This window comes from Molothrus aeneus, chromosome 3, assembly GCF_037042795.1.
Source record: "Molothrus aeneus isolate 106 chromosome 3, BPBGC_Maene_1.0, whole genome shotgun sequence".
In the NCBI taxonomy this organism is placed as follows: domain Eukaryota; kingdom Metazoa; phylum Chordata; class Aves; order Passeriformes; family Icteridae; genus Molothrus; species Molothrus aeneus.
The window spans coordinates 67,418,482-67,441,496 of NC_089648.1; the positions used below are offsets into that span (position 1 = coordinate 67,418,482).

At 39.6% G+C, this 23,015-nt stretch overlaps 1 protein-coding gene across 2 annotated transcripts in view; it reads left to right on the plus strand.

Annotated features, from left to right (window-relative positions):
* Positions 1 to 570: 570 nt before the first annotated feature.
* Positions 571 to 23,015, plus strand: part of CDK19 (cyclin dependent kinase 19) — a 120,166-nt gene continuing 97,721 nt past the window's right edge. Inside the window, exons 1-2 of one of the 2 annotated variants that reach the window (XM_066547108.1) lie at positions 571 to 710; positions 19,582 to 19,657. In XM_066547108.1, the coding sequence (XP_066403205.1) occupies positions 583 to 710; positions 19,582 to 19,657 (204 nt within the window). In that variant the 5' untranslated portion in view covers positions 571 to 582. The remainder of the gene's footprint in view (positions 711 to 19,581; positions 19,658 to 23,015) is intronic. The other variant, XM_066547109.1, reaches the window with a different exon arrangement.

The window sequence follows — 23,015 nt, forward strand, 5'->3', positions numbered from 1 at the left end:
GGCGAGATAAACAAGTCGCTGCACTGTTCGCCGCCCCGCAGCATGGGGTGCGTGTCCTCTGTTTATTCCTCTGGTCCTCCCTCCCTCGCTCCCTGCCAGCCAGAGGCGCCGCGTCCGGCCGCGCTCGCCGCTCCCGCCTGTGCGCGCAATGTGAAGAGTCAGCAAGTTCCCAGCGGCCGCTGAAACGCTCCGGTGTCTCCGGAGAGGGCAGTGCGCCGACGCCGCCCGGCCGGGGCGACCCGGGGCATGCCGGGAGTTGTAGTTCTGCCTCTACGGCGTCCCGCCTGCGGCGGCGGGGCCGGCTCCCGCAGCCGCACTACGACTCCCGGCACCTCGCGCGCCGCGCCGCGAGGAGCCCAGTTGAAGCGGGTGGCGGCGGCGGAGCGCGCCCCCTCCCCCCCGCCGAAAAGCCCCAAACCAAAACAAAAACAAACCGCCCCCCCCCCGCCCCGTTCCCCTCGCCCGCCGCCCCCGCCGAGTCCCGGACATGGCGGCGCCGGGAGGGGGCTCCGCTAGCTGCGGGTGCTGATCCGGCCGCCGCGTCCCCCTGCCCGCCCGTCCCTCCCCGCCCATGGGCGAGACATGGACTACGAGTTCAAGTCGAAGCTGGCGGCCGAGCGCGAGCGGGTGGAGGACCTGTTCGAGTACGAGGGATGCAAGGTGGGCAGAGGCACCTACGGGCACGTCTACAAGGCCCGCCGCAAGGACGGGTAAGGGCCGCGCCGAGAACCCCCTTCCAACCCCCCCCCCCCCCCCCCCCCCCCACCCCCCGCACCAGCGCCCTCCCCTCCTTCCCTCCCCTCCTTCCTTCCCCTCCCTCCTCGGAAAGTTTCTGGCAGCGCGGGGGCCGGAGCGCGGAGCCCGCCCGGGGATCCCCCCGCCCTGCGCCGGGAGCGGGCCCCGCTGCCCCGGCCCCACGCATCGGTGCCCGGCTGCTCGGAGCGACGGAATCAGTTAGGGTGGAAAAAACCTCTGAGATCATCGAGTCCACCCTGTGACCGAGCATCACCGTGTTCACCTAGACCGTGGCACTAAGTGCCACATCCAGTCTTTCCTTAAACACCTCCAGGGACGGGGACTTCACCACCTCCCTGAGCAGCCCTTTCCAATGTCTAATCGCCCTTTATGCAAGCAGTCCTACCTAATGTTCAGCCTAAATCTCGTCCCGCTCTGCCCCGCTCCCCCCCGCCATCCCTAGTGGTGCGGTGTCAGCAGGCTGTGCCCTGGGGTCGCTTTTGCTTTGCATGCCGTGTTCCAGGTCGTCGCTTTCGTCTTTTGTGTGACCGCGTTCGTAATTTGACATTCTGTTCCGATTACTTGCAGGGGACTGAGAAGGGAGGAGCACCTGGCTCCCGACGGCCCCTCCCCGGCTGCTCCCTCCCGAGCAGCTCCCGGGGTGTGTGGGGGTCTCTGGTGTGTCCCCAGCCTGGGGCACCCCGCTGATGCCAGTGCCGGGCACGCTTGGCTTGATGGCCTGTCCGGGATGCTCCTTGTAGGCAGAGCTGGTGGTTTCTGTCAGTACCTATGCACAGGTGTGTCTCCATCAGTTTCCCGTGAGAGAGCAGGATACAAGTCCCTGTCCCCAAACACTTGGCTGGTGGCTTGGTCCAGAGAGGTCCTTCAGGCATTAAGCCCATGTATGTCGGCTAAGCAAGGTTTCTTCTCTTCTCTGGGGAAATCCGGTACCATGGGATAGGTATTCCGTGGACGCCATTTTCACAGTATTGTGGTTAAGAGAGCAGTGGGGAGCTAGGATTGCAATTTGGGATTGTTTGGCTGGCATGCAGTTGTTGAAGGGGAGCAGTCCTGAGGCCTGGGCAAGGCTCTCGTGCAGGTGGGGTTCCAAATAGAATCCTTTGCTTTCAGAAGGGCCATATTGAGCACTTCTTCACTGTGGTGTGTGCCTGGTGCACAAACACAGTCTGTGTTTGCAGAGTGTTCTAAACATACTGTAAGGTTGGCTAAAATATGCCTGCAAATTGGAGGTGATTCCTTTCTATCAGAATCTAAAGGGAATAGCCTTCCATTATAGCCAGCTGAAACTTTGGAAAAGAAGAGACTGAATGTGGAAAAAGGACAACTCTTAAATAAATTGTTGGAAGTGGTTAATGACATGCTGCTGCTTTAGATTAGTAGAGAAGTCTAGGGATTTTTCTGTAGGAATAAATGGCATTCATGTGTGTCTTGAAAATTTAAACTCTGAATTAGGAGGCTGTAGTATAAAAGTGATTAATAACTGAAAGGTAGACACTAATTCCAGTGAAGGATTAAATACTGGGAAATGAGCTCTGATTCTGACTACACTCTGCAGCCTTAGGAATACTAGAGCATAGCTAACATGAAATATCAAAGCTTTTCCAAGTATTACAGCTGCCACTGAGCTCTTCCAATATTTTTAAGTTTTCATGGTTGCTTCTTTTTCCTAAATATTAATTTTTATATGTATATAGTAAAACATACATGGGATAGGAAGAAAGCAGTAATAAGGAAAGGAAGTGGTAATAAAACCACCAAAATGCTAGTTAAATGTTTGTTGCTGTTCTTTGATACAGTAAACCTAAAATTGCTGATTGTAGCATAAAAAAGGCAGAGCTTTGGATTTACTGTTTTACAGAAGAAAGAAGAAATTTGATGTAAGTTAAAACCAGACATTTTTCATTTCCATCATCTGCAAAGGAAAGCCATCACAGGAATTACATTGCTGCTACAAAGCACCATAAAGAACATGTCTTCAAGATCCCTACAATAATATGACAAATGCAAATGGGTAGTAAAGCAAAAGTAAATATGATAAAAAGATAGTTAATGTGTCAGAGCTGGGAATAATCAAAGGGAGACCTTGAGCCGTAAGACAAGTAACTGGTAAAAGGAAGTGCAAAGTTTCAGTGCTCTCAGATAGATTGACATGTAATATAACATGGCACAAATTCAACTGTACTATATACTCAGAGACTTTACTTCATGAAGCTTAGAAAGTGGCCTATTTTTTTTCTTTTTTCTTGGTCTGCATTTTATGGCATTGGTGAGTTCACTCTTGGTTGCTTTTGTGTAACTTTAGATCCTTGGGTGAAAGCAAGATGTGAACAATTTAGGAAAAAAATAGAAAGCAACTAAAACCATTAATATGAGATTATTTCCTTATGTAAGCACCTAGCTAAAGTATATCTGCAGGTTGAAGGATATTTAGCATTAGTTATGAACTTTAAGGGGTCCCTAATAAAAGAAATTAGCAAAAGAAATCTAGAAGTGGTGCATATTTATTGTGTGCTGATCACTGGGGGCTTTTGAGCCTTGTGTAAAGGAATTCTTCTTTAGCTGATTGCAGAGACTGTTTCAGTATTTTGCAAGGCATTCCTGTGTAAAAGAGAAAGTTTCTGGCTTCTTGCTTCATATAGTTAATTTACAGTCTCAGGAGGCTGAGGGCAATAAGAACCTTGTAGCTCTCCAGAAATTCCACTGAGAACTTGTCACTTCATGTTTCAAAAAGTTGGCATATGAATTTTATGAAATAGTAAAATGTGTTTATATGGAGCTTGGCAAGCTGTTCGATAAAATGCTTGTAGAAAAAGTGGTTTTGTTGCTTAGATCTCTGTCAATGACTTGTGCCTAAAAGCAGTTTCTTGACAAAGTAACAGCTTAGTTTGGCTTTTTCAGCCTATAGTAGAAGATCATTTGGGCATGTTTCTAGTGAGCTGACTGGTTTCTATGAAAGTTAAAAGAATATTTTCTTTTTTAAATAGTCAGATTTGAACAATGTTGGTGTTACATTTGAATGCACTGCATCATTATGTTTTTAGAGATTTTGAGCAGCTGCAGCTTCTATTTAGTTCAGTAGTGTTTGTTTGGTCTGATGAGGTCTGGAGGTACTACTTGTGTTATACATTTAGCTAAATTAGGCACCTGGGTTCACAGAACTTTCATTAATACCTCTGTAGTCCAGAAGGTGTAGAAAACAAGTGTTTATATAAGCTGTCCAGTCCTTTATTTCATGTACAGTAAAACTGGACCAGTGACTTTGATGGAGGAAACCATGATATAAGTATCATGATTGCAATTCAGTCATCAATATTAGGTTTTTAGCTCTTTATGTAGCTGGAAAATCTGTTACAGGTTTTTTTTGTTTGTGTACTGCTTCAAAGCATCATGTTGACTTTTTCTAAGTGTTTTTTTTTTGGGACACATTCACATCTGTCTAGTAAAGTAAAGAATGCAATTTTTCTAGTCATGGTTAGGAAAATATAGTTTTGTTTCATGCCTTACCTCTCCTCATTACGTTCCTTACGTTCTCTTTGATGGTATTTTAAGCTACGATGTTGTGCTTAGTTGTTTCACTTCTTGTATCTCCTCCTCATATGAGAGGCAAGTTTTAGGATGAGTGAGGTTTGGAAATTCTGTTTGTTGTGTATGCCTGAGTTATTTTCCTTTACTTTTTCAAAATAATCTTTGAATCCAGGCCACTACAGAGTATTTCTTCACCAGGATGTCAGTCCACATGCAGGTGGAGGTTTGCATGAGTCAGCAAGCTGAAAAGGCACCACTTCTGGTTAGTCAGGAGCGCAAGGAATAGTGGGTACTTGAGTCAAGTAGAAAATAGGCCACTCTGTTCTTCACTCTGTAGCAGCAACAGCAGATGCAACACTTGCAAAAGCTATATCTTCATGTAAATACAACCTTTCTATTTATTGCTGCTTCTGCTTACTTGTAAACAAACAATCGAGGTGGCTGCTTTTTCTCAAACTGGGGCTATTTTATTTTTCATTTGACTCACTCTCTGCATTTGGGAAACAAAGGTTCTTATTTTTTCTTTCCAAGTAGCTATATAGGTAATATTTATAAGTTTGTAATTTTAGTTTAATCTGTATGTTTTAGAACACCTTTCAAAAAGCAAGTATGCGCTTTTTAATCTTGTTACTGAAGGAATGGCAGAAATACGAAGTGATCAGCTTTCAAATCGATGTCAGTGAAGGGCCAGGATTTGTACCCTGGGCAGCTCCCAGGCTCACTGCCAGCTCGGGAGCTGGCGCTGCCCTGGCGGAACCTCCTGCCATAAAAGGTTTGGCTCTGCCCCATACTTACAATGTAGCAGCTAAACCAAGGATATAGATTTATATGCTGCTGAAGTAGTATACTTTTGTAGCTTGTCAGATTACTGTATTGTTACTGTACCTGTAACTTTTCAAAAGAGAGTTGGTATAAACCAGGTTTCATCTTAGTTGCCAAATACGGAATTCCCTTTTGAAAACTGGACAACAGTGATGCAAGTCCAGAAACATCATTGTGGAACACAGGCATAGGAAGGGGAAGACAAATGAATATTCTTTCCTTCTTCTTACCCCTATTTTTCAGTACTATAAGTTTGTAACTGAAGAGGAGTCTGTTTTCCTCCTTGGACTGACGCTGGTGTGCAGAATCATTAATGTAAGGTTCTTAACTCACAGCTTCCAAGTCCACATAAGAGTTGAGTGCCTCCTTCCTGGCAGTGTTCAAGGCCACGTTGGATGGTGCTCTGAGCAGCCTGCTCTAATGAAAGGTGTCCCTGCACAGGGCAGGAGGGTGGAAATAGATATTTAAAATTCCTTCCAACCCAAACCATCGTATGGTTCTATGAAAAGTAGGATATGGGGAGAGAAAGAAGGATGAAGTATCTAGCCAAGGCAAGTATATAACCTTAACATAGGAATGCTGCTTGTGATTGTGGCCATGTCAGCTTGCCTTTGTTTTAGTTTTTTTATTTGATGAATATTTTTTGTGTGAAGCAGAAGTAGCAAAATTCTGATTAAGAGAGAGAAAAAAATAATGTGCTACAAAGCATGGCTCCATTGGAAAAACAAAATTTTTGCTGGAGCAACTTAGTGTATTTGGTATTTCTGCTAATATTACATTTTCAGAGGTTGCATCTGGTCAAGGTGGTGGCTCAGGTCACTCCGGTAGTAGAAAACTGAAAGTGTAGAAGAGGTAAAGGTAATCTGCATGATCTCTTAAATGAGTATTTGTATAGCAATTAATTAGTGTATTGTTCTCCCCATATTCTTATTTTGTAAAACATAAGTTATATAACAGGAGTTTGTCAGGAGAGGAAACTTGCACTCAAGTTTACTAAATGGTGCAGATGAGCAGCATTGGTGGCAAAGTGTCTGGGGAATGAGTAAATGTGTACTGCAGTTGCATTTACTCTTAAAAGGGAGGCAACTCACTGATGTGGCAAGGATTATACTCTCTTGAATGTGAAACTGGAATATTATTTACCAATGCAAGTTGATACTTGTAAGACATTTGAGAGTCTATAATAATTTATATATTTACATTTTCTTACTTCCTCTATTTGATATTGCCTTGAACATAAGTAATTTGGGTGTTGTGCTGTAGTTGCTTTTTACTGATATAAACCCGTGACAGGCTAAATCACAAAATTATTGACTGAAGAATGCAATGTATTAGATCTTAAACAATTACTTCTTTCTGCAGGAAAATCTCTTATCAGTATCTGAAAACCTGTGGTTTGCTTTCTATTTTCATAGTTTTTCTTTTCCTAATGAAACTTCTTATCTTGAGGAAGGTAGAATAGTTGAAGGTGTTTATGCCTTTTTAAAATCTCTCAAAAGTAAAGAAAACCCTAACACTAGATTTACCTGCAAATCCTGAAAATACCACTTAACCACTGAATGCTCTCAATATGCGTGAGAAGGAGCAGCAGAACTAAACCAAACCTGTCTAACTAGTTGCCTGCCATGCATTCTAGCAGAAAAGTCCCCATCTAGGAAGAGATAATGAGTACTTCATATCTGTGCCTTAATGAGAGCTGCTGTTGCAACTATACCATGGCTCTGCTTCCTGCTCAAGAGGATAGTGCAAGTGGTGATGAGTAGTTTTTAGTGCTTCCCACAGACTCTTATATATGGTTTCTCTCATGGCTATTTTGTCCTTTCTTCTGTTACTCTCCCTGAAACTAGGTACAGGAATGAGCTGTAAAGTGCATCATCACCTTTCAGTGGTGTGGTGGTCATAGGAGCTTGAGGAAGAAAGGGGGTCAGTAAGATGTAGAAGGGGTTGTGCTTGAGAGAAACAGATGAGTTTTTTCCAAGCTTGTAAAGAAAGAAATGTACATAAATTAGCCCATAAGATGTGAAGGAAAAGCTTTCAAAGTTTAGTGGTAGTTTTTGTGTTTGGTTTGGTTTTTTTTTTTTTTAAAGAAGTGAAGAGGGCAAGAAGGTTCCTGTTTCTGAGTGAGGGGGTTTAGAGTTTTCCAGCAGAGCTGCAGGAAAAGGAAGTGAGAGGTTCAAGGGGAAGAAGAGTTTCATTTCTGCCCCCCATCTGGTAATAGGATGCAAAGCAAGACAGACCATGGACTAGGTCAGAAACTAAATGCTTCTTTGTGTGAACTACTTGATGTAACAGTTTAATATGTTTTATTTCTGGGTCATCCCATCTAACACGTTATATTGTGAGTAGATGCGTAGAGGTGTTTTTCGTAAATTTATTTTCAACATGAGTATTTTCACATCATGTATGATTTGAAAAGAAACCAAAAAATCAGCAAAAACCCCAAAGCCCCAGAAATTGCTGTGGTTCATAATGCTGCAGATGTGTTTGTACAAGTAACCAAAGTTTCTGTGGAATGTCCTAACCAAATTGCACTAGATTTACCAGTAACATTACATTTTCACCTGTGTTTTGAAAATACCTTCTGAAATGCTGTTTGCCTCTTCTGCAGCCCTAATCAGGTCATGGTTTGCATAGACTTGGGTCAGAAGGTGCCTTTGTCCTCTGGTTGTAGCAGCAGAGTTCTGTGTTGAGAAGCGACTCTGTTTGCATGTGCTTGCTGCTGCTCTATGTTGGGTCCAGGAGGAGCTGAGGTCTACGTGTGTCAGTGGGAAGGGATTGTTAACAGCAGGGATAGGCAGCTCTTACATTCTGCTTCCAAAGATGTGTCATTCTTTGAGCTCCTTTGCTGGCATTTGAGAACTGACATACACTGCAGTTTTTTTGGTGTTTTTTTTGTTTTTTTTGTTTTTTTTTTTTGTTGGTTTTTTTTTTTGTTTTTTTTTTTTTTTGGTTTTTTTTTGTTTTTTTTTTTACTGCAACAAAGTGTTAGAACTTAAAAAGATTTATTTGTTGCAATAACAGCGCATTTGCTTGAAGGAATGCTGAAACTGGTCCAGGACAACTGAATTTAGAATAAATTGGCTAACTTAGTATGCGACTTCAGGAAATGAAGAACAGTTTCTACTTGTGTAGCAAACACAAGAAGTTTATTGTTTTAACTTGACTTGAGTTTCATGTTTTCTAAATAATATAGGTTTGAAAAGACCTCCCAGCTCTGGGAGCTTGATTTACATGGTTTGACTATAAGTTAGATGACTGACAGATAACAATGCTACTTGTGAGCATATTAGAAATCATTACACCTCTTGTGAAGTTCATTATCTCAACAGATTCAAGAAGAAAAAAGTGCAGAAATATTTTAAACCAAAATTTGTTGTTGATAAAGTCCACGGAAAGTCTTTAACTCAACTGAAACTTAACTTCTATATCTGAATTTTTTATTAACATTTTTTAGACTTTTCTGTGTGAGTACAAGCCTTTCATTTATTGGTGGGAGTTTGTTTTAGAGAGTTTATGGCATATTAGTGTGTCTAATAAGACCGGAGGGAAGCACTATTGTGGAGATAGTGTCAACTGACCTTTACAAAATGGTTATCTGTGTGGGTTGGGTTTTTTGGTTGGTGTGTTGTGATTGGGTTTCTTTATCCTTTATTATTTAATTATTTTATTTTACCTTATTGGAAAGCACAACTGATTTTTTCTGGTTGTGAGAAAGATTGAAGAAGCTGAATTACTGAAAGAGTGGATCCCTGAAGGGCATTATTCATGTCCATGTTTGCTTCTGTCTTTTCTGGGCTTAGCAATCTTTAAAACAATATTTTTAAATGAGGCCACTGTATAACTGCTTGTTTCTCCTCAGTTGTCTTCTGTTTTCTACAAAATTCAGGATCCTGAAATATTTTGCAGTAGTGTATTTTGTAGGTGAAACCACACTGAAGATAGGCTTTCCAGTAGGCAGAGCAGTGGCCATAGCTTTTGTGTGTGCTGGGAATGTCAGGTTGCTCAGTTAAGTATCAGGATTCTGGGCTAAATAAAAGCACAGATACAACATGGGGGCAGGCTGGGACAGTGTGTCTATAAACATATGTTCCCATAAAGTGAGCCTTGTGTGCAGTATGATTATTTTTTTTTGTTCACTCTGTGCTGACTTAAGTAGAAAATGCTATTGATTTCTTTTTGCAGTCAAGTGAAAATAAGAGTTATAGGCAATTGTCTTAGAGGCAGAAGCTAAATCTGCTGGAATGGAAACTGCATCTGGAGGTCTGCTTCACTATTTTGAAGCAGTGTATCTGCTTTCCTCATGCATTAGTTGAAGGCAGAATCAATCCTTTTTGTGCGGCCAGAAGGTTTTCTTCCTTTTTTGTCCCTCCTTTGTTTTGCTGTCTTTATTAGAGCACTTGGAAGCATTCACACAGGTTATGCTGGGATTCAGCTCTGCCTCTCATCGTCCTTGACTTTCGCACCCCATTGGTGATGTTGTGGGGCCACTCAGGTGTGACATTTCTAGCAGCATGTTTGGCTCTGAAGCTGGTTGTTTTGAGAGAGATACTTCTTATAAATAATGAATTCTGCAAATTCAGGGGTGTTTAGAGGAAATTCTCACCTGTGTTAATAATGAATTTCCATGGATTCATGCTAAGATTTAACACCTTGCACATTCAAAAATGCTGTGTTTGTTGCTTGCGTTAATTATCATCAGTGCAGCTGAGAGTGGGTGTCAGCTCATGTCTTTGAATGTGTCTATTCCTAAAACAGACTTTCTGTATCAGTTGTTGCCTTGTTCTCAAGGGTGTTGTAGATTTCAAAGTTAGCTTATGTTCATATCTTTTGATTAAAACCAGCTATTGTACTGGATAACCATTTGTTCCTTTGCCCCGTTCTGTCATGCTTCAAATGAGAAACAGAGGTAGACAAATTGCCAAATTTGACTTGACCTTCGGAACAACCGAAAGACTTGTTATGAGTAGAAGGTAATTTATTCTACTTCTAGTGCCACTTCAGTGATGGGGAAAAACCAGCATAAAACTTCATCAAGTGATGTTCTTAAACCTCAGATTGTGACAGAAGCCTGTTCTGACTAAGGGACATGGAGTTCTAAAATTCAGAGGAAGCAGAATGCTCCTCCCTTTCCCCAGGAACAGATATGATAGCTGACTAAAGACTTTGTTTGTTTTTGAGATGTAGCAAAGTTGTCTTAGTGGCTGAAATTAAGACCTCTATCTTTGAGAAATCCTTATGTCCTGACACTGAAGTGAGGAAAAAAAGTGGAGATGCTCCATTAAAAAAAAAAATAAATTTTACGTTTCAGACTGAATTAAATTAGACCTTGGGGTGACTTTACAGAGTTTTATTCCAGTCCTACTTTATTGTGAGGGAGTTGTTTCAACTTTGCAACTTTTCAGCTGTAATAAATGTGCTCTGTCTCACTCTGCCCTACTCTGCCCATATGGAATTTGGGCTTCTTATTCATGATCTGGGTGCAGCTTTAGTACCTAAAGGCTAATTTACCACCCAAGAATTACACCCACATTGTGTTAGCAAGCTTTTGTGTAGGTTTGGCTTGGAGAATTGATAATTTCACTGTAGATGGTTTGAGTTAGGGAGTCTGAAGGAAAAGAACAGAAAATTTATGATAGATCTCTGATAAATCTAGGCTTTCATGTGCTTTAGGGGAAGCATTTTATTATGACATGAGTCAGAAAAGAAAAACTGAGTAACTGCAGTTTTTAGGCCATTGCCCTCCCCCCTTTTACATTGAGTCAATAATTCTGCTTATTTTGCTATAGGCAAACCTAATGCATTATAGGGATTTAGAAAAAAAATCTGCACCTGGTATTTGAAACATGTTCTTGCTAAAAAAGACCCCAAAGTACAGGCTTCCTACTATTTGGTGATTTGATAGTAATTTCCCACCTATCAAAGTTGCAGTATTTAGCCAGATTTAGCACTACATAGGAAGAATTTCTTCTACACAAGAAGAACTGTGATGCATGTTAAGCTGGACAGTGTAGTTACAGTATGGCTTTAGGACTTCAAAAATTCCAAAACCAGACAGCTCATTTCTTTACATTTATAGTTAGTTGCAAGCATTTTTCTTAAGTGAGTTTATGAAGCAAATGGCAGATTCTTTTTTTTGGCATAGTCTTAGGACTGACTCTGTTTCTATGATCTTGGTACGTAATTTGCTGACAAATAAAAATTTGTTTCCTCTTTATTTCAGAGTTATTTTTCTCCTTGCTGCTGCTGTTCCTTGTTTTAAGGTAGCAAATCCTCACATGCGGTATCTTTTCAGGCAGGGAGTTATTTCCTAAACCTATTCATTCTCTGTAATCAAGCCTGTCTGTAAAGAAATAAAATCAGGTGCAGCTCTCTCTTCTGCTTAAATATAGCAAATTTTGGAAGGAGCTACCTGGAGCAGCAGAATAATTTTACAGCTTTCAGGGTTTAATGCGAACACTTTAGTTTTTACCCTTACAAACAGGCTGTCAAGTCTGCTTACCCCAATCTGCTACGAATGTACTTGTATGAAATTCACAGTTCTCAGTCACTCCAGATACTTAGGAATCAGCCTAATTTTAGCAATGGCAACAACACTGTAGCTGGTTGAGGTCTCTGAATTTTCATCAGTAAATTTGGAGTGAGGGTGGCAATGACTGTAGTTGTGCTCTCTTTCCTTGCAAATACAAAATTTTATTATTATAGTGTAAAGGATAAATTTTAATAGATTAGATTAGTAAGATTTCCAGTGGTCTAGTATTACACAGACCTTAGACTGACTATGATGTGAATTAATCTGAAATTGTTGTTAACAGTTAGAAGCTATCTATGCTACAAAGATTTGCTTTTAAATTTCTGAATTAGAAACTACTGGAAGAAAGAGAAGAGCATATGGTTAAGCTATGTGTAAAGGTGCTAGTGGATTACTTTTTGTCCTCACATTGATACTGAGAGACCTCTACTCCCCGCTCAAAGTCTAGTGAAATCATAGCTGGGAAAAGGCTTTTTTTTTTAATGACAGAAAACCTTATCAGTGCTCAGATTCACTTTTTATCCTTTTAATCAGCTGTCTCCTCATGCATGAAGAATGCATCATTTACGTTTGGTGAAGTTTGTGGGGGATTTATAGGTATTCAGCATCTTTTGTGAGGCTCTGTGGAAGCAGGCAATGTCAAGGGCATTGTGTTTAATGACAAGTAGTATAGTATCACTTTAAGAACTTTGTTCTTTAACATGCACATTTCCCCCTGAGTTCATAAACTGGTTTACAGAGGAGTAAAGAAGGGGAAGGATAGCCATATCACTAGTGTGATTTAGAGATACATTTGGGGTTGTTCTACAGATTATAAAGCAAAATCTGTTTCAATTTCTCAGGGGGTGCTGTGATAACGCAGAGTATCTATTAATAATATGATGCAGTTTGTACTTTTAATATGAGCTCTTTTAGTCTGACTGGAGCATGGCAGATTTTCCAGCAGGTGAAGCTGCATGTAATGGTTCTTCTGCCTATTTCTTGTAGTGTATGTGATGAAAGTCAGGTATCTTTTCAAAAAGCCTAATTGTAGTAATCAGTTGCTCTGTATTTGAATGTCTCTGCCAATTCATAGTAGACTTAAGCTTAGAATGCTAATTTCAACAAAAAAAAATTCTATTTTCTTGAAAGGTTTTTTTAACCAACCAACCAAGAAAAAAACCTAATTATTTAAAAAATTCACAGACTGCATTATGATTCCCGAGTTAGCCTTCTTTTGGCATGCATTTATGCCTGACATTGGCAAGTCCATGACATTGGCAATTATTGAAAAATTGAGTAGTAAACCATACAGCATTCAGGAATTTGGTATTGCATTTTGAGAAGAGTAACATTTAAAACAACACACAGACTTCTGCCTTTTGGATATGTTCTTAGGTTGTTCTAAAGGGTTTCATGGGTACACTTTAGGTCTGGGAGGTAGCAGAAGGTAGAGAAAAGTGCTGCTGCTTGTGTCATTCTGTGTATATACTGAGCTATCTGGTGTCATCTGATGTTTGGAGTGAGACCCAGTAGGTATCATCAGGCAGTGACGCCAGTGAAGCTGAGAAGCATTTAAGCCCCTTTTTGAAAATGCAGATTGTAAGGACTTGAGACAAAAAAAACCAAACCAAAACCCAGAAATGCGCTATTTACTGTACCATACTGTCTCCATTCCAAAAACCTTTTTCCTTTTGTTTACCTGGATCAGCCTTGGACATTCTATTTTCACTCTAGTTCTTTTTAATATTGTGTAGTAGAGACTGTCCTGTTTGATGTGAGTTTGTTGCATTGTTCCCACTCCTCAAGTTTACTTGTAGATGTTTCAGATAAGATACAAGCTCAGCTTTTAAAGATTGAATGTTTACTGCCTGATGGGGAGGTTGGTTTACCACACTGCTGTTGTCCACAAGAATTGTTTTTTGTAACCCAGTGGGCAGCAAGCCAACAAATACACACTTGAGAGAGACATTGTTTTTTTTTTTTTTTTTCACCAGAGTTCAGCAAGTCTGGGTGCCCAGTGGAATTCCACAAATCAAGCACAATAACTATCAAAACCTTTTTGCTATTTATACATGTCAGCAAATGAAGGAATTAGTGTTCATTGGCTACACTATACATAATCCTTGCATTAGGTAGTGTTCTATCTTCTATTGGTTAATGATTCTCTCTCTTCTCATGCTGATCAGTCCCATGATGTTTCTCTTCTCTTGGGCTGATGGGTTTTTGGGTCAATGATCTGTGAGTGGTGGTTGGGATCTCCCCCTGCAGAATTCCCTTTTACCCAGTCACAGCTGGTTCAGCACAGTTGCTGGGTAAGGTTTATTTGTTTCTTCCTTATCTTGGGGGTTCTGCCCAATGTCCTTGTGGCCCATAAATTCTGCATTCTTTGTGTCTGCTGTCAGTGGTACATCCTTCTCCCCAACTTTGTTAACCTCCCTCTGGGTGTGAGATCACTGAAACCTGCCAGGCCCTAAAGCTTAGCAAGACAATTCTACCAACCAGTGATTTGTCTTTCTAACTCCTGCACATCACTTAGAGCTTGTGGGCTGCTCTCTGTTTCACAGACTAAATCTCCCATCTTGTTGATTAGGCTTGAAAGTATACAAAAATCAAACATTAAAGAGCATCCTGTCTTAAGAAAATTTTACATATTCCATATTTTGCAACATTGCCACTGAGAGGAAAGCCCAGGCCCAGGTGACATACATGTCTGCTCTTTCTGTATGAAAAGTCCTTTCCGGTGACTGACACATGTGATGTTCTGTTTGCAACACCAGGAAAGTTCCCATCAAACCTCTGGGGGATGCATCAGCACAGAGGCCAGCTATGCAGTCCACAGACATTACTGAAACTCTTCACAGCAGCAGGATGAGGTACACACCTGCTGGTTTCATCCATTCTTTTCATGACCAAAACCAGCCAGTTGTAGTTCAGGTCGTAGTGAACTTGTCTGGGTCTGGGTTGTAGGAGCAGCTTGTAGCTGCTATGAAGTGAAGCTGAAGAAAGACAAACCTTTTAAAGAGCTTTTCAAATTTCTGCTTACCATCCTTACTGTTTCACATTTTGAGTTTCTTATGTAGATCTCAAAATGAACTAATGGAAGTGCATTGAAATACAGTGTAAACTGCTGGCTAGAAATAAATGAAGATCAGTCTGTAGATTCACAGCCTCTGCGATTTGTGACTGGTTGTCACATGAATGAAAATGAGCTGGCTGAGCAGCTCATAGGCTTGATAGGTTTGGAGGATAGTAGTAAAAGAAAATTACTTTCCTAGTCTGGTGTAGAACATGCACCTTAGAGACACCATGTGTAGATTTTTTGATCTAGTAATTCTTTTGGCTTAGTGACTGCTTCTATATCCATAAAAACACTAAAGCACGAGAACTCACTACGTTTTGGAAAGGATTATGTCCCTTTTTCCAGTCAGTCATAGACTTCTTTTCTGGTACTGTTACCTTTGTAAAGGGCTAGGGCCATGTGCTAAGTACAGAATTAAATCCATGAGAAGCTTGCCTAGGGTAACCAGTGCTGAGCATGATCTAGTGGCTTGGCTGCCGTGTTGCAGATGAGGTTTTCAGTTAGCTTCTAGTTGCACTTCAGTGTCATGGTTTGCCTTTTCTCAGGGGGAAAAAGGTTTGCAACTCTTTGTGATCTCCTGCTGATTGATTAACTTACTGCTGTCTGGCAGCAATTAAACAAAGTGATCAGAATGTAACCAGATACCCTATGGACACTGTGTTCCCGGCAGTACTGTGAAGAACACTGAGCTCCATAGTGTCCCCCCCGGCTTTGTCCTACAAAGTGTCAAATACTTAAATTCCATTGTGGTGTTACAGGGGTGAATTGTTGTTCTTTTCTATTACCTTTTTTTCTAGCTAAGTCTTGAAATGTATTTATGGTACACTTTTTTTCCCTTAAGAAAATGTGCACTTTAATTATTATTTATTTATGGTATTGTGCACTTAATTTAAGGCAGCTGTTATTAGTATATACAGTAAGGATAATATCTGTATTAACTGATGTGATCACAGTTCTAACTTCAGAGTTATTGCGGTCTTTCAAGCCAGTTCCTTGATGTGGATAATTAATTCTGAAGTTGGGATGTATGTTAAATTATCTGTGAATTCAAGAGAGACCCTCATAGAAAGCCTTCACATTTGAATAATTGGGGTAAAACGATTGTTTGAACCATGCACTATTTTCAAATCGTCCTGGGTTTTTTATGGTCTTGGGCAAGTTGTTTCTAGTTTTCCATTCACTTGTTTGTAAAGTAGTTTCTCATATGATGGGAGGTCTCTGAAGTACAGTTGCAATAGTTAAGAGAGTTTAGCTCCTTTGAAATCTTGTAATTATTCTAAATCTTCTGAGCTACATTTTTTAAAAAGTGAATTTGGTACTTTGTTCTTTCCAAAGCATTTGGAAAATGGAAACTGAAAGTGTTACCCAGGAGAAGTAATCGCATTTTTGTTTTCTGTATTAAGTACTACAGCTGGACATCAACCACTGAGTACAATTTTTAGGGGCAAGAGGACAGAGTGTTCCTTTACATAGTGCCAATTAAAATATTGACAGTAACCTCAAGGATTGCAGAATGGGATATTTATTGTGAGGGAGAAAAACTTGAAGACCAGGTTTTTATAGTGGAGGAATGTTCTCAATACATGCTGGCATGCAAGTACTGATAGCATGGGGACCTTTGGGTTTGAGTGCTGCCTATGGCAGTCTGAAATACCACTTGGAAAGTTTTCAGGAGGGCAGTATCTCATATTGGCAGTGTCATTTTGGTAAAAATTAATCCCTCTTAGAATAGCATGAATTGTAATACTTCTGAAACCAGAAGCAATGCGGATTTTAATCTTTAACCCCTAGTTTTGGATAAGGGAGTTTGAAGCATAGAGAAGCCTTGTAAGGTGTGTGATGTGGCACTTATTTTATCAGGCAAATTCTTCTGCATCAATTTTGAAAAGCATGAATAAAAATTGTTAACTCACACCTTCCTAAAGTATGGTTTCCCTTTGAGTTCTGCTTTGCTATGTCTTTTGCTCAGATTAGTGACCACATCACCACCATCAGCCTGGGGTGGCTGTTTCATAGAACCTGCTTGATTAAACCTTGATCTGTGCCACTTGCTTCCTGCCCTCACACAAACTCCCTTACAGTTGCAGGTTAAGCCCTTCAAGTTAGTTGATCTGTTCCTAGGACAGTGTTTCTGCAGACCAGATAAAAATGGTTGTGGGCAGAGACCCTGCTTTCTGCTTGGCTATCCCTGGCATGGGTGTCTTTTGCCTCATACCAGAGCTGTGTGGTTTGTGGTTGTTGTTTGGATTTGGTGTTAACCATGCTTGCTTCGCTCTAGTAAAAAATGTGCTGATGTAGGAACTGTCAGAAAAGGATTTATAAAACCTTTCCTGCTGTGTAATTCCATACAATTTACTGAAATGTGTTTAGAGTTCAGTAGAGTTTTTCTGAGATGAAATATAAGTACTTCCCCGTCTCAAGTGTTTTGTGAGAGCGTTGGTCTTTGGGGAGTTGTGCAGTGTACTCACCTATCACACACACCATTTGATATTATTTATTGAATTCTTACAAGTGGGGAAATAGCTAATAAAGTACCTATGTGTTCTTTTCTTTGGACACTTCACTGAATAACCAGAATTGTTTGTTTCATCAGATTGCACTGGCTGACATGCTTTTGAAGTTTTGAATATACTTCTTTCTCTTTCAAATTATTTTGAAGGGAAAATATTATTAGCTAAAATACCACTTGGTGGACATCTTTGAAAAGTGCTTTAAGTAGCTATTGTATTTCCATAATAAGGACAGCTAACTTTGGAAAAGTATTTGTATAGACTTGCATTTCTGCCAAAGCAAGTAAATAGTATCTAAAGGAGGCTCTGTTTATAATTCCAAAGCTGTTGGTAAAAAAAAAAAAAATCATCAAAAAAATTGTCATGTCAAGAATATGATCTCTTTGGAGTTCTTTATCCTTGCCACCCATTTATTATAAATAAGCATTTCATTATTCCTATTTTTGCTCATTTTTTACAAAACCTAGTGTTTTAGAACTATCTGAGTTGCAGCTCAGTAAGACTGCCTCCTTTTCCCGCATGCCGTGGTACCTTAGGTTGTTGGATTGGTTGGTTTTTTTTTTTTTTAAACACCTTTCATAATTTCCCATTTGTGTCCTGAAGTCCTGCATGCAGTGTCTGACAAGTGCTGACAGCCCCGCCGTGGCAGTGGCGCTCAGCAGTGCTGCTGAAGGCAGCGGGTGCCGAGTGTCACGCCTGGTCTCTGCAGTGACCTTCACTCTGGGACGGTCTGAGTAACTGCATGCAATGCTTTGCATGTAGAACTAGTTCAAGGACAGCCATATCAGTGTGGTCCTGTGCCTGGTTCAGTAGATGTGCCAAAAGAAGGATGTGATGCAGTGCTGTAGTGACTACATTGCTTTGGTATTCCAGCTGATAGTTGTGCACAGGATTGTTTGTGCTGCTTAGTTTAAACATGACCATAGTTTTGTATGTCCAGAGTTGGTTTTGGTTCTGCAGGCAATATAATTTTGTCTTCACAGTCTCTGTAAACAACCTGAGTTGATGGAGTTGATACTTTGCAGTGTATGGAAATGCTCTGCATAGATAGCAGAACCATGTATAAGAGGGGATGGGCATTTATTATTTACTGTTTAAAATTTGGACTAATTAATGAAATCAGAAACAATTCCTGAGAGATAAGGTGTGATCTTATTACCTGTGGCATTACACATTTTCATGTGTAGTTGAAAAGCATCTGGAATTTTTCTTGTTAAAATTTTATTTCAGAAAGTGTAGCTCAGTGTTCATTATAGACATGCATTGAGGGTTTAGCTGCTACTGAAAATTACTGAGAATAATACTTGCCTGTGTTAGTTATAATATGTGTAGAAAGCTATTATTCAAATTATCTTGTTCTCACATTTTTCCACTCAATCACTTCTTATCCCATGAATTTTGGAGGGAGAGGGTCTAGTGGAAGGTGGGAAACAGGCTGAAGCTGGCAGGGCAGAGACTTGGAGTTCAAAGCCAGAGAGACTGAATCAAGTACACACAGAATCTTTCTGTGTGGCAAAACAAAATGGTTTGGGACTGGAAGAAGGGCTAACTGAGGTCTACCAGAAATGCCACAGGGAATTTGGATAGGGGCTTGTGGGTTGTTGAATTGTGACTGGTGAGTCTGTAAAGGGGCATCAACACTGTGGGCATTGGTGCCTACCAACATCAGTCACTGACAGCTGAATCCTGCAAACCCATGTTGTAGGCTGCTTCTGTTATATCATGAAAGCTTCACGATTCCACCTCTTGTTCTTTTGGTGGTCCCTCTAAATCACTTCAAGCTGTGATTATTTAAAAGGATAGTACAGTGTTTGGGCTGAACTTTTTTTCATAATCTGGCTTTGTACATCAGAGCACAACATTTCATGTGTTTTTTAGGGATCTGTCAGTAGCCAGTGCTTATTATATAAATAGTTTAAAATAGTAGTATTTCAGAAATAAAAGTGGATTGGAAGTAGCTCATAAAATCAAGGAAAAAGCTTGCCATTCCCAGATATTTCTAGGAGAATTTTCCAGGCATGTGATATGACTGCAGTGCTTTCACAGTAATAGACAGTATCTTGGAATTTCAGAGAAAGTGTCCTCTAAAATTCTGTGTTTGCACTTATCTACAGATATTATGTCTGTTTTCAGAGAGAAATGGATATGAACCAAGTTTTTTAATAAAGAAGTTTTTGTTTGGAAACTGTAAGGTTTTTGTTCAAAGAAAACTTGCTTTTTATATCAAAGTGTAATTTATGCATAAAAGCAGATTGGCTTTTCAGCTTCTTGATCCAGACCAAATTAAAATGTTTCATCATTATACTGATATGGATTGGTTTAATGTAAGTCAGAGCTAAATATATTTTTCTTTCTCTCTTTTTTTTTTGTGTGTACAGAAAAGATGAAAAGGAGTATGCACTGAAGCAAATTGAAGGTACAGGGATATCCATGTCGGCCTGTAGAGAGATTGCAGTAAGTGTACATAAATGAAAGTAATTTTACTGACATTATTACTCAACAGGTATTTTATTTCCCTAGAATTAAGTAACATGGAGATTATCCAAATGTTTTCTTTAAAGTATGCAAGCATGGAAGTTTATTCAGATCTGAGCCTTTTAAAGAAGCTTTTAAAAGAATAATTTTCTTTTAGTTCTTTTCAGGTAATAGCAATGCCTCTTTCTGATAGAATTTTGTTTCATCTTCTTTTATGTGTTGAGAGGGAAATAAATACGAACTTCTAAATGAAGACTTACTTTAAAAAGGAATGTTTTTAAAATGACTTGAAAGAAAAAGGTTCTGAAGGATTACAACTACCATCTGAAGTCCACTTACTAATAATGTATTTTATTTTAGACTAATGGTGACTTGTTCTTTAGTATCTGAGAACAGTTTGTTCTCCTCATTTTTAATTTGTTTTGCCAAGTACAGGGAAGTTTCATAACAAAATGAAAAGCAGCTCTAATTATATTTTTTACATGTGTCTTTTATTACAAACCTATTATTCCTTCAAATTGGGTAAAAATTAAGTGTTAGTAAATAAAGGTAGAATTTGATCTTTAAATGTTTTTTATGTCTGAAAATGTGCATTACTGACAAAATGCTGGATACTGAGTAGAATTTTGTAATGCAAGTATTTCTTGCATTGCAAAAAGAGTGCACTTGCTTGATTAAATATTTACCTTGTCCTACTGCTGTCACTATGCAGTCAGCTATTGAATGTATCTTAGGATTGTGCCTAAAGCTTTTGTAATCTGGTAGTGTTGCATTGAAATACAGCATTCAGATGTGCAATGCAATGTGGGGCATTAAAAACTCCTGTTGTCCATGAACTGAACAAACCACTGGGTTGTGTTTAGTGTAGTGTCCATGGTGATTCTGTATGAAGAGACTTAACAGTTGAAACTGCTGTCCTTGTAAAGTGCTTATCACTATAAGGTCAAGGTCACTCATGGATTTGAGAGTTGGCTGCACTGCTGTCAGTCACTTTACACAGGATTTACCCAGTGACCTTTTTTTGCTAATATTTCTGCCTTTGGAGGAAATAGGAAATCCTTTTAACATCAGTACTAGGTTATATTCTTGGTACTACAAAGTCATTTTTGACAATATTGAGGGGTTTTTGTTTCTTGGATTCTTGTTCTTTGTTTTAAATTCTACTGCTGTGGAGATGTGTGGATTAGTCTGAAGGAGACTTTCTTGTGGGCATGATAGCACTGTGATATGGAGCTGGTTCTGTCTACCTGGACAAAACAATGTAAGGAAGGAGAGAGTGTCAAATTATGTTTTAACTCCCATGATACATCACTTTTTTTTTAATTAATAAAGCTTTATACAAAGGTCTGTACAGCTTATGAATTTTGGCATCTATGTGTAAGTTACTTGGCTGCTTTCAGTGGTTCTTCTGGTAATTCTTCCATGAGTTAGATTTCATTTTTCTTCTTCAAACCTTATTGTAAAACTCTGTAACCTGTGCTAATGCAGCACATCAGCATTTGCCTCAGTGAAATTTCAGGGGAAATATTAGAATTGTGAAATAGTTGAAAAAAAATTACTAAGTTTTTGTCATATGGCCAAAATCAAGTGCATTTTCCATAAAAAGAACCAGACTTTAAATAATGCATCAATAGCTTATCGTGTATTTAAAGGCTTAGATAGGTGACAAGGAGGGTAATGTTTACTGATTAAATAAAGATTATCAGCCTGGACAGAGGCCATTTAAAAAATGTCATGAGTAGTTCTTTTGGCACTTAACCCTTCCCCTTTGCTCCAGCAGCAAAACAAACCCAAATCAGACTTTGGAAGATGAGAAAATGACAGGGACACCAGTGTACCTGGTTCTGTGTGTGTATGTTCAGAATATTTTAATAGTTGTGTAAACTTTAAGACACTTGACATTGTACTCAAGATTGAGTAATCTTATTTACAAATAATTACAAATATATTTACAAATCTTACAAATATATTGCTGAACTGAAAGATATTCAGTTTTAGAGTCCAAGACCATTTTGTGTGTCTTATTGCATAGATACCTATAATAGGATCTGCTGGCTAGCTTTCCCTAAAGGAAAAGGCAGATGACTTCTCTTCTGACATTACAAATCAAGTTGGTCTGCCTTTGCTTAGGACTTCAAAACCCATGAAGTTTCTCCTACTGCTATTCAATTGTAGGAGCTTTTTCTGGAAGAAAGTTTATATCAGTAGAAACATCATATAGGCAGTGGTTCCTGTGGCAAGTGATTGTTGCTTTATTTCAGCTGTAGGGTGATCCCTGCTTAAAGAATCCTTATTTCAGCCAATTCTGCTGTATTGAGTACCAAAATATTAGAAAGGACTCTTTATACCTCAAAGAATTCTGTGAGTGTGTAAAAACCGAATTAGTTCCCTGTAACTCAAGTGTGGTCTGAAGATAACTGAAATGCTAACTATTTCTGTGTTCTTGTTATGAGGCAGATTATTGCTTGGCTTAAGCAACAGCATTTTCTGAAGAGCAGAGCTGTAAAATGTGAATAGGAGTAATGAAATAGAGTGTTTCTATTTTTAGATGATTATTTAGTTAATGAATGTGACTCTTTCAGCTCCAGGCTTGCAGCTTATTTTGGAACCTGAGGTGGGTTGAAAGGAAAACTTTAATTTGCTGCTTTTGTGCTTTACATTTTTCCTTACCTTATCTAAGTAGGTTCTTTAAAACAAGAAATGGAGACACAGGAAACAGACCAGAGGAGTATTATTTGTTAAGGCTGTGTTTTCCTGTTGAATGTCTTGGCCGTCATCTGTTAAGAACCACAAGCTAAGACTTTTAAAATCTGCAAACAGGTAGCAGTAATGGAATTTGGTGTTCCTGTATCAAAAAGCATGAGGGTAATACAGCTTTATCTCAGACTTCTTGTCCCAAAGGCTGCACTTCCTGTGAGAATACATTCAAGTTAATTCAATGACTTCGTTTTTCACAGTAGAGACTATAAACTTCTAATTGTCAATTTTGGGAAAGCTTAATTCAGAAAAAAAGAATAGTAATAAGCCTTTTCTTGGTCAGTGCCACTCACCAATAATGTAAATTGTAAATATATGGATATGTATCCTGTCCCTGAGCATGGAGGAACTTCAGTGCAATTGTTATTGGCTTATTTAGCTGATATGATGAGGTTGAAGATGAATTCACTAAGTGAAAGGAGCATGTCAAAAAGCAGGATCATGACCCTGGAATTTAGGAGAGCAGACTTGAACCTCTTCAGGTATCTGCTTGGAAGTATTCTGTGAGTTACAGCCCTGGAGAGAAGAGGGGTTCAGAAAAACTTGTTGGTATTCAAGGATCAGCCCGTCCAAACTTAAC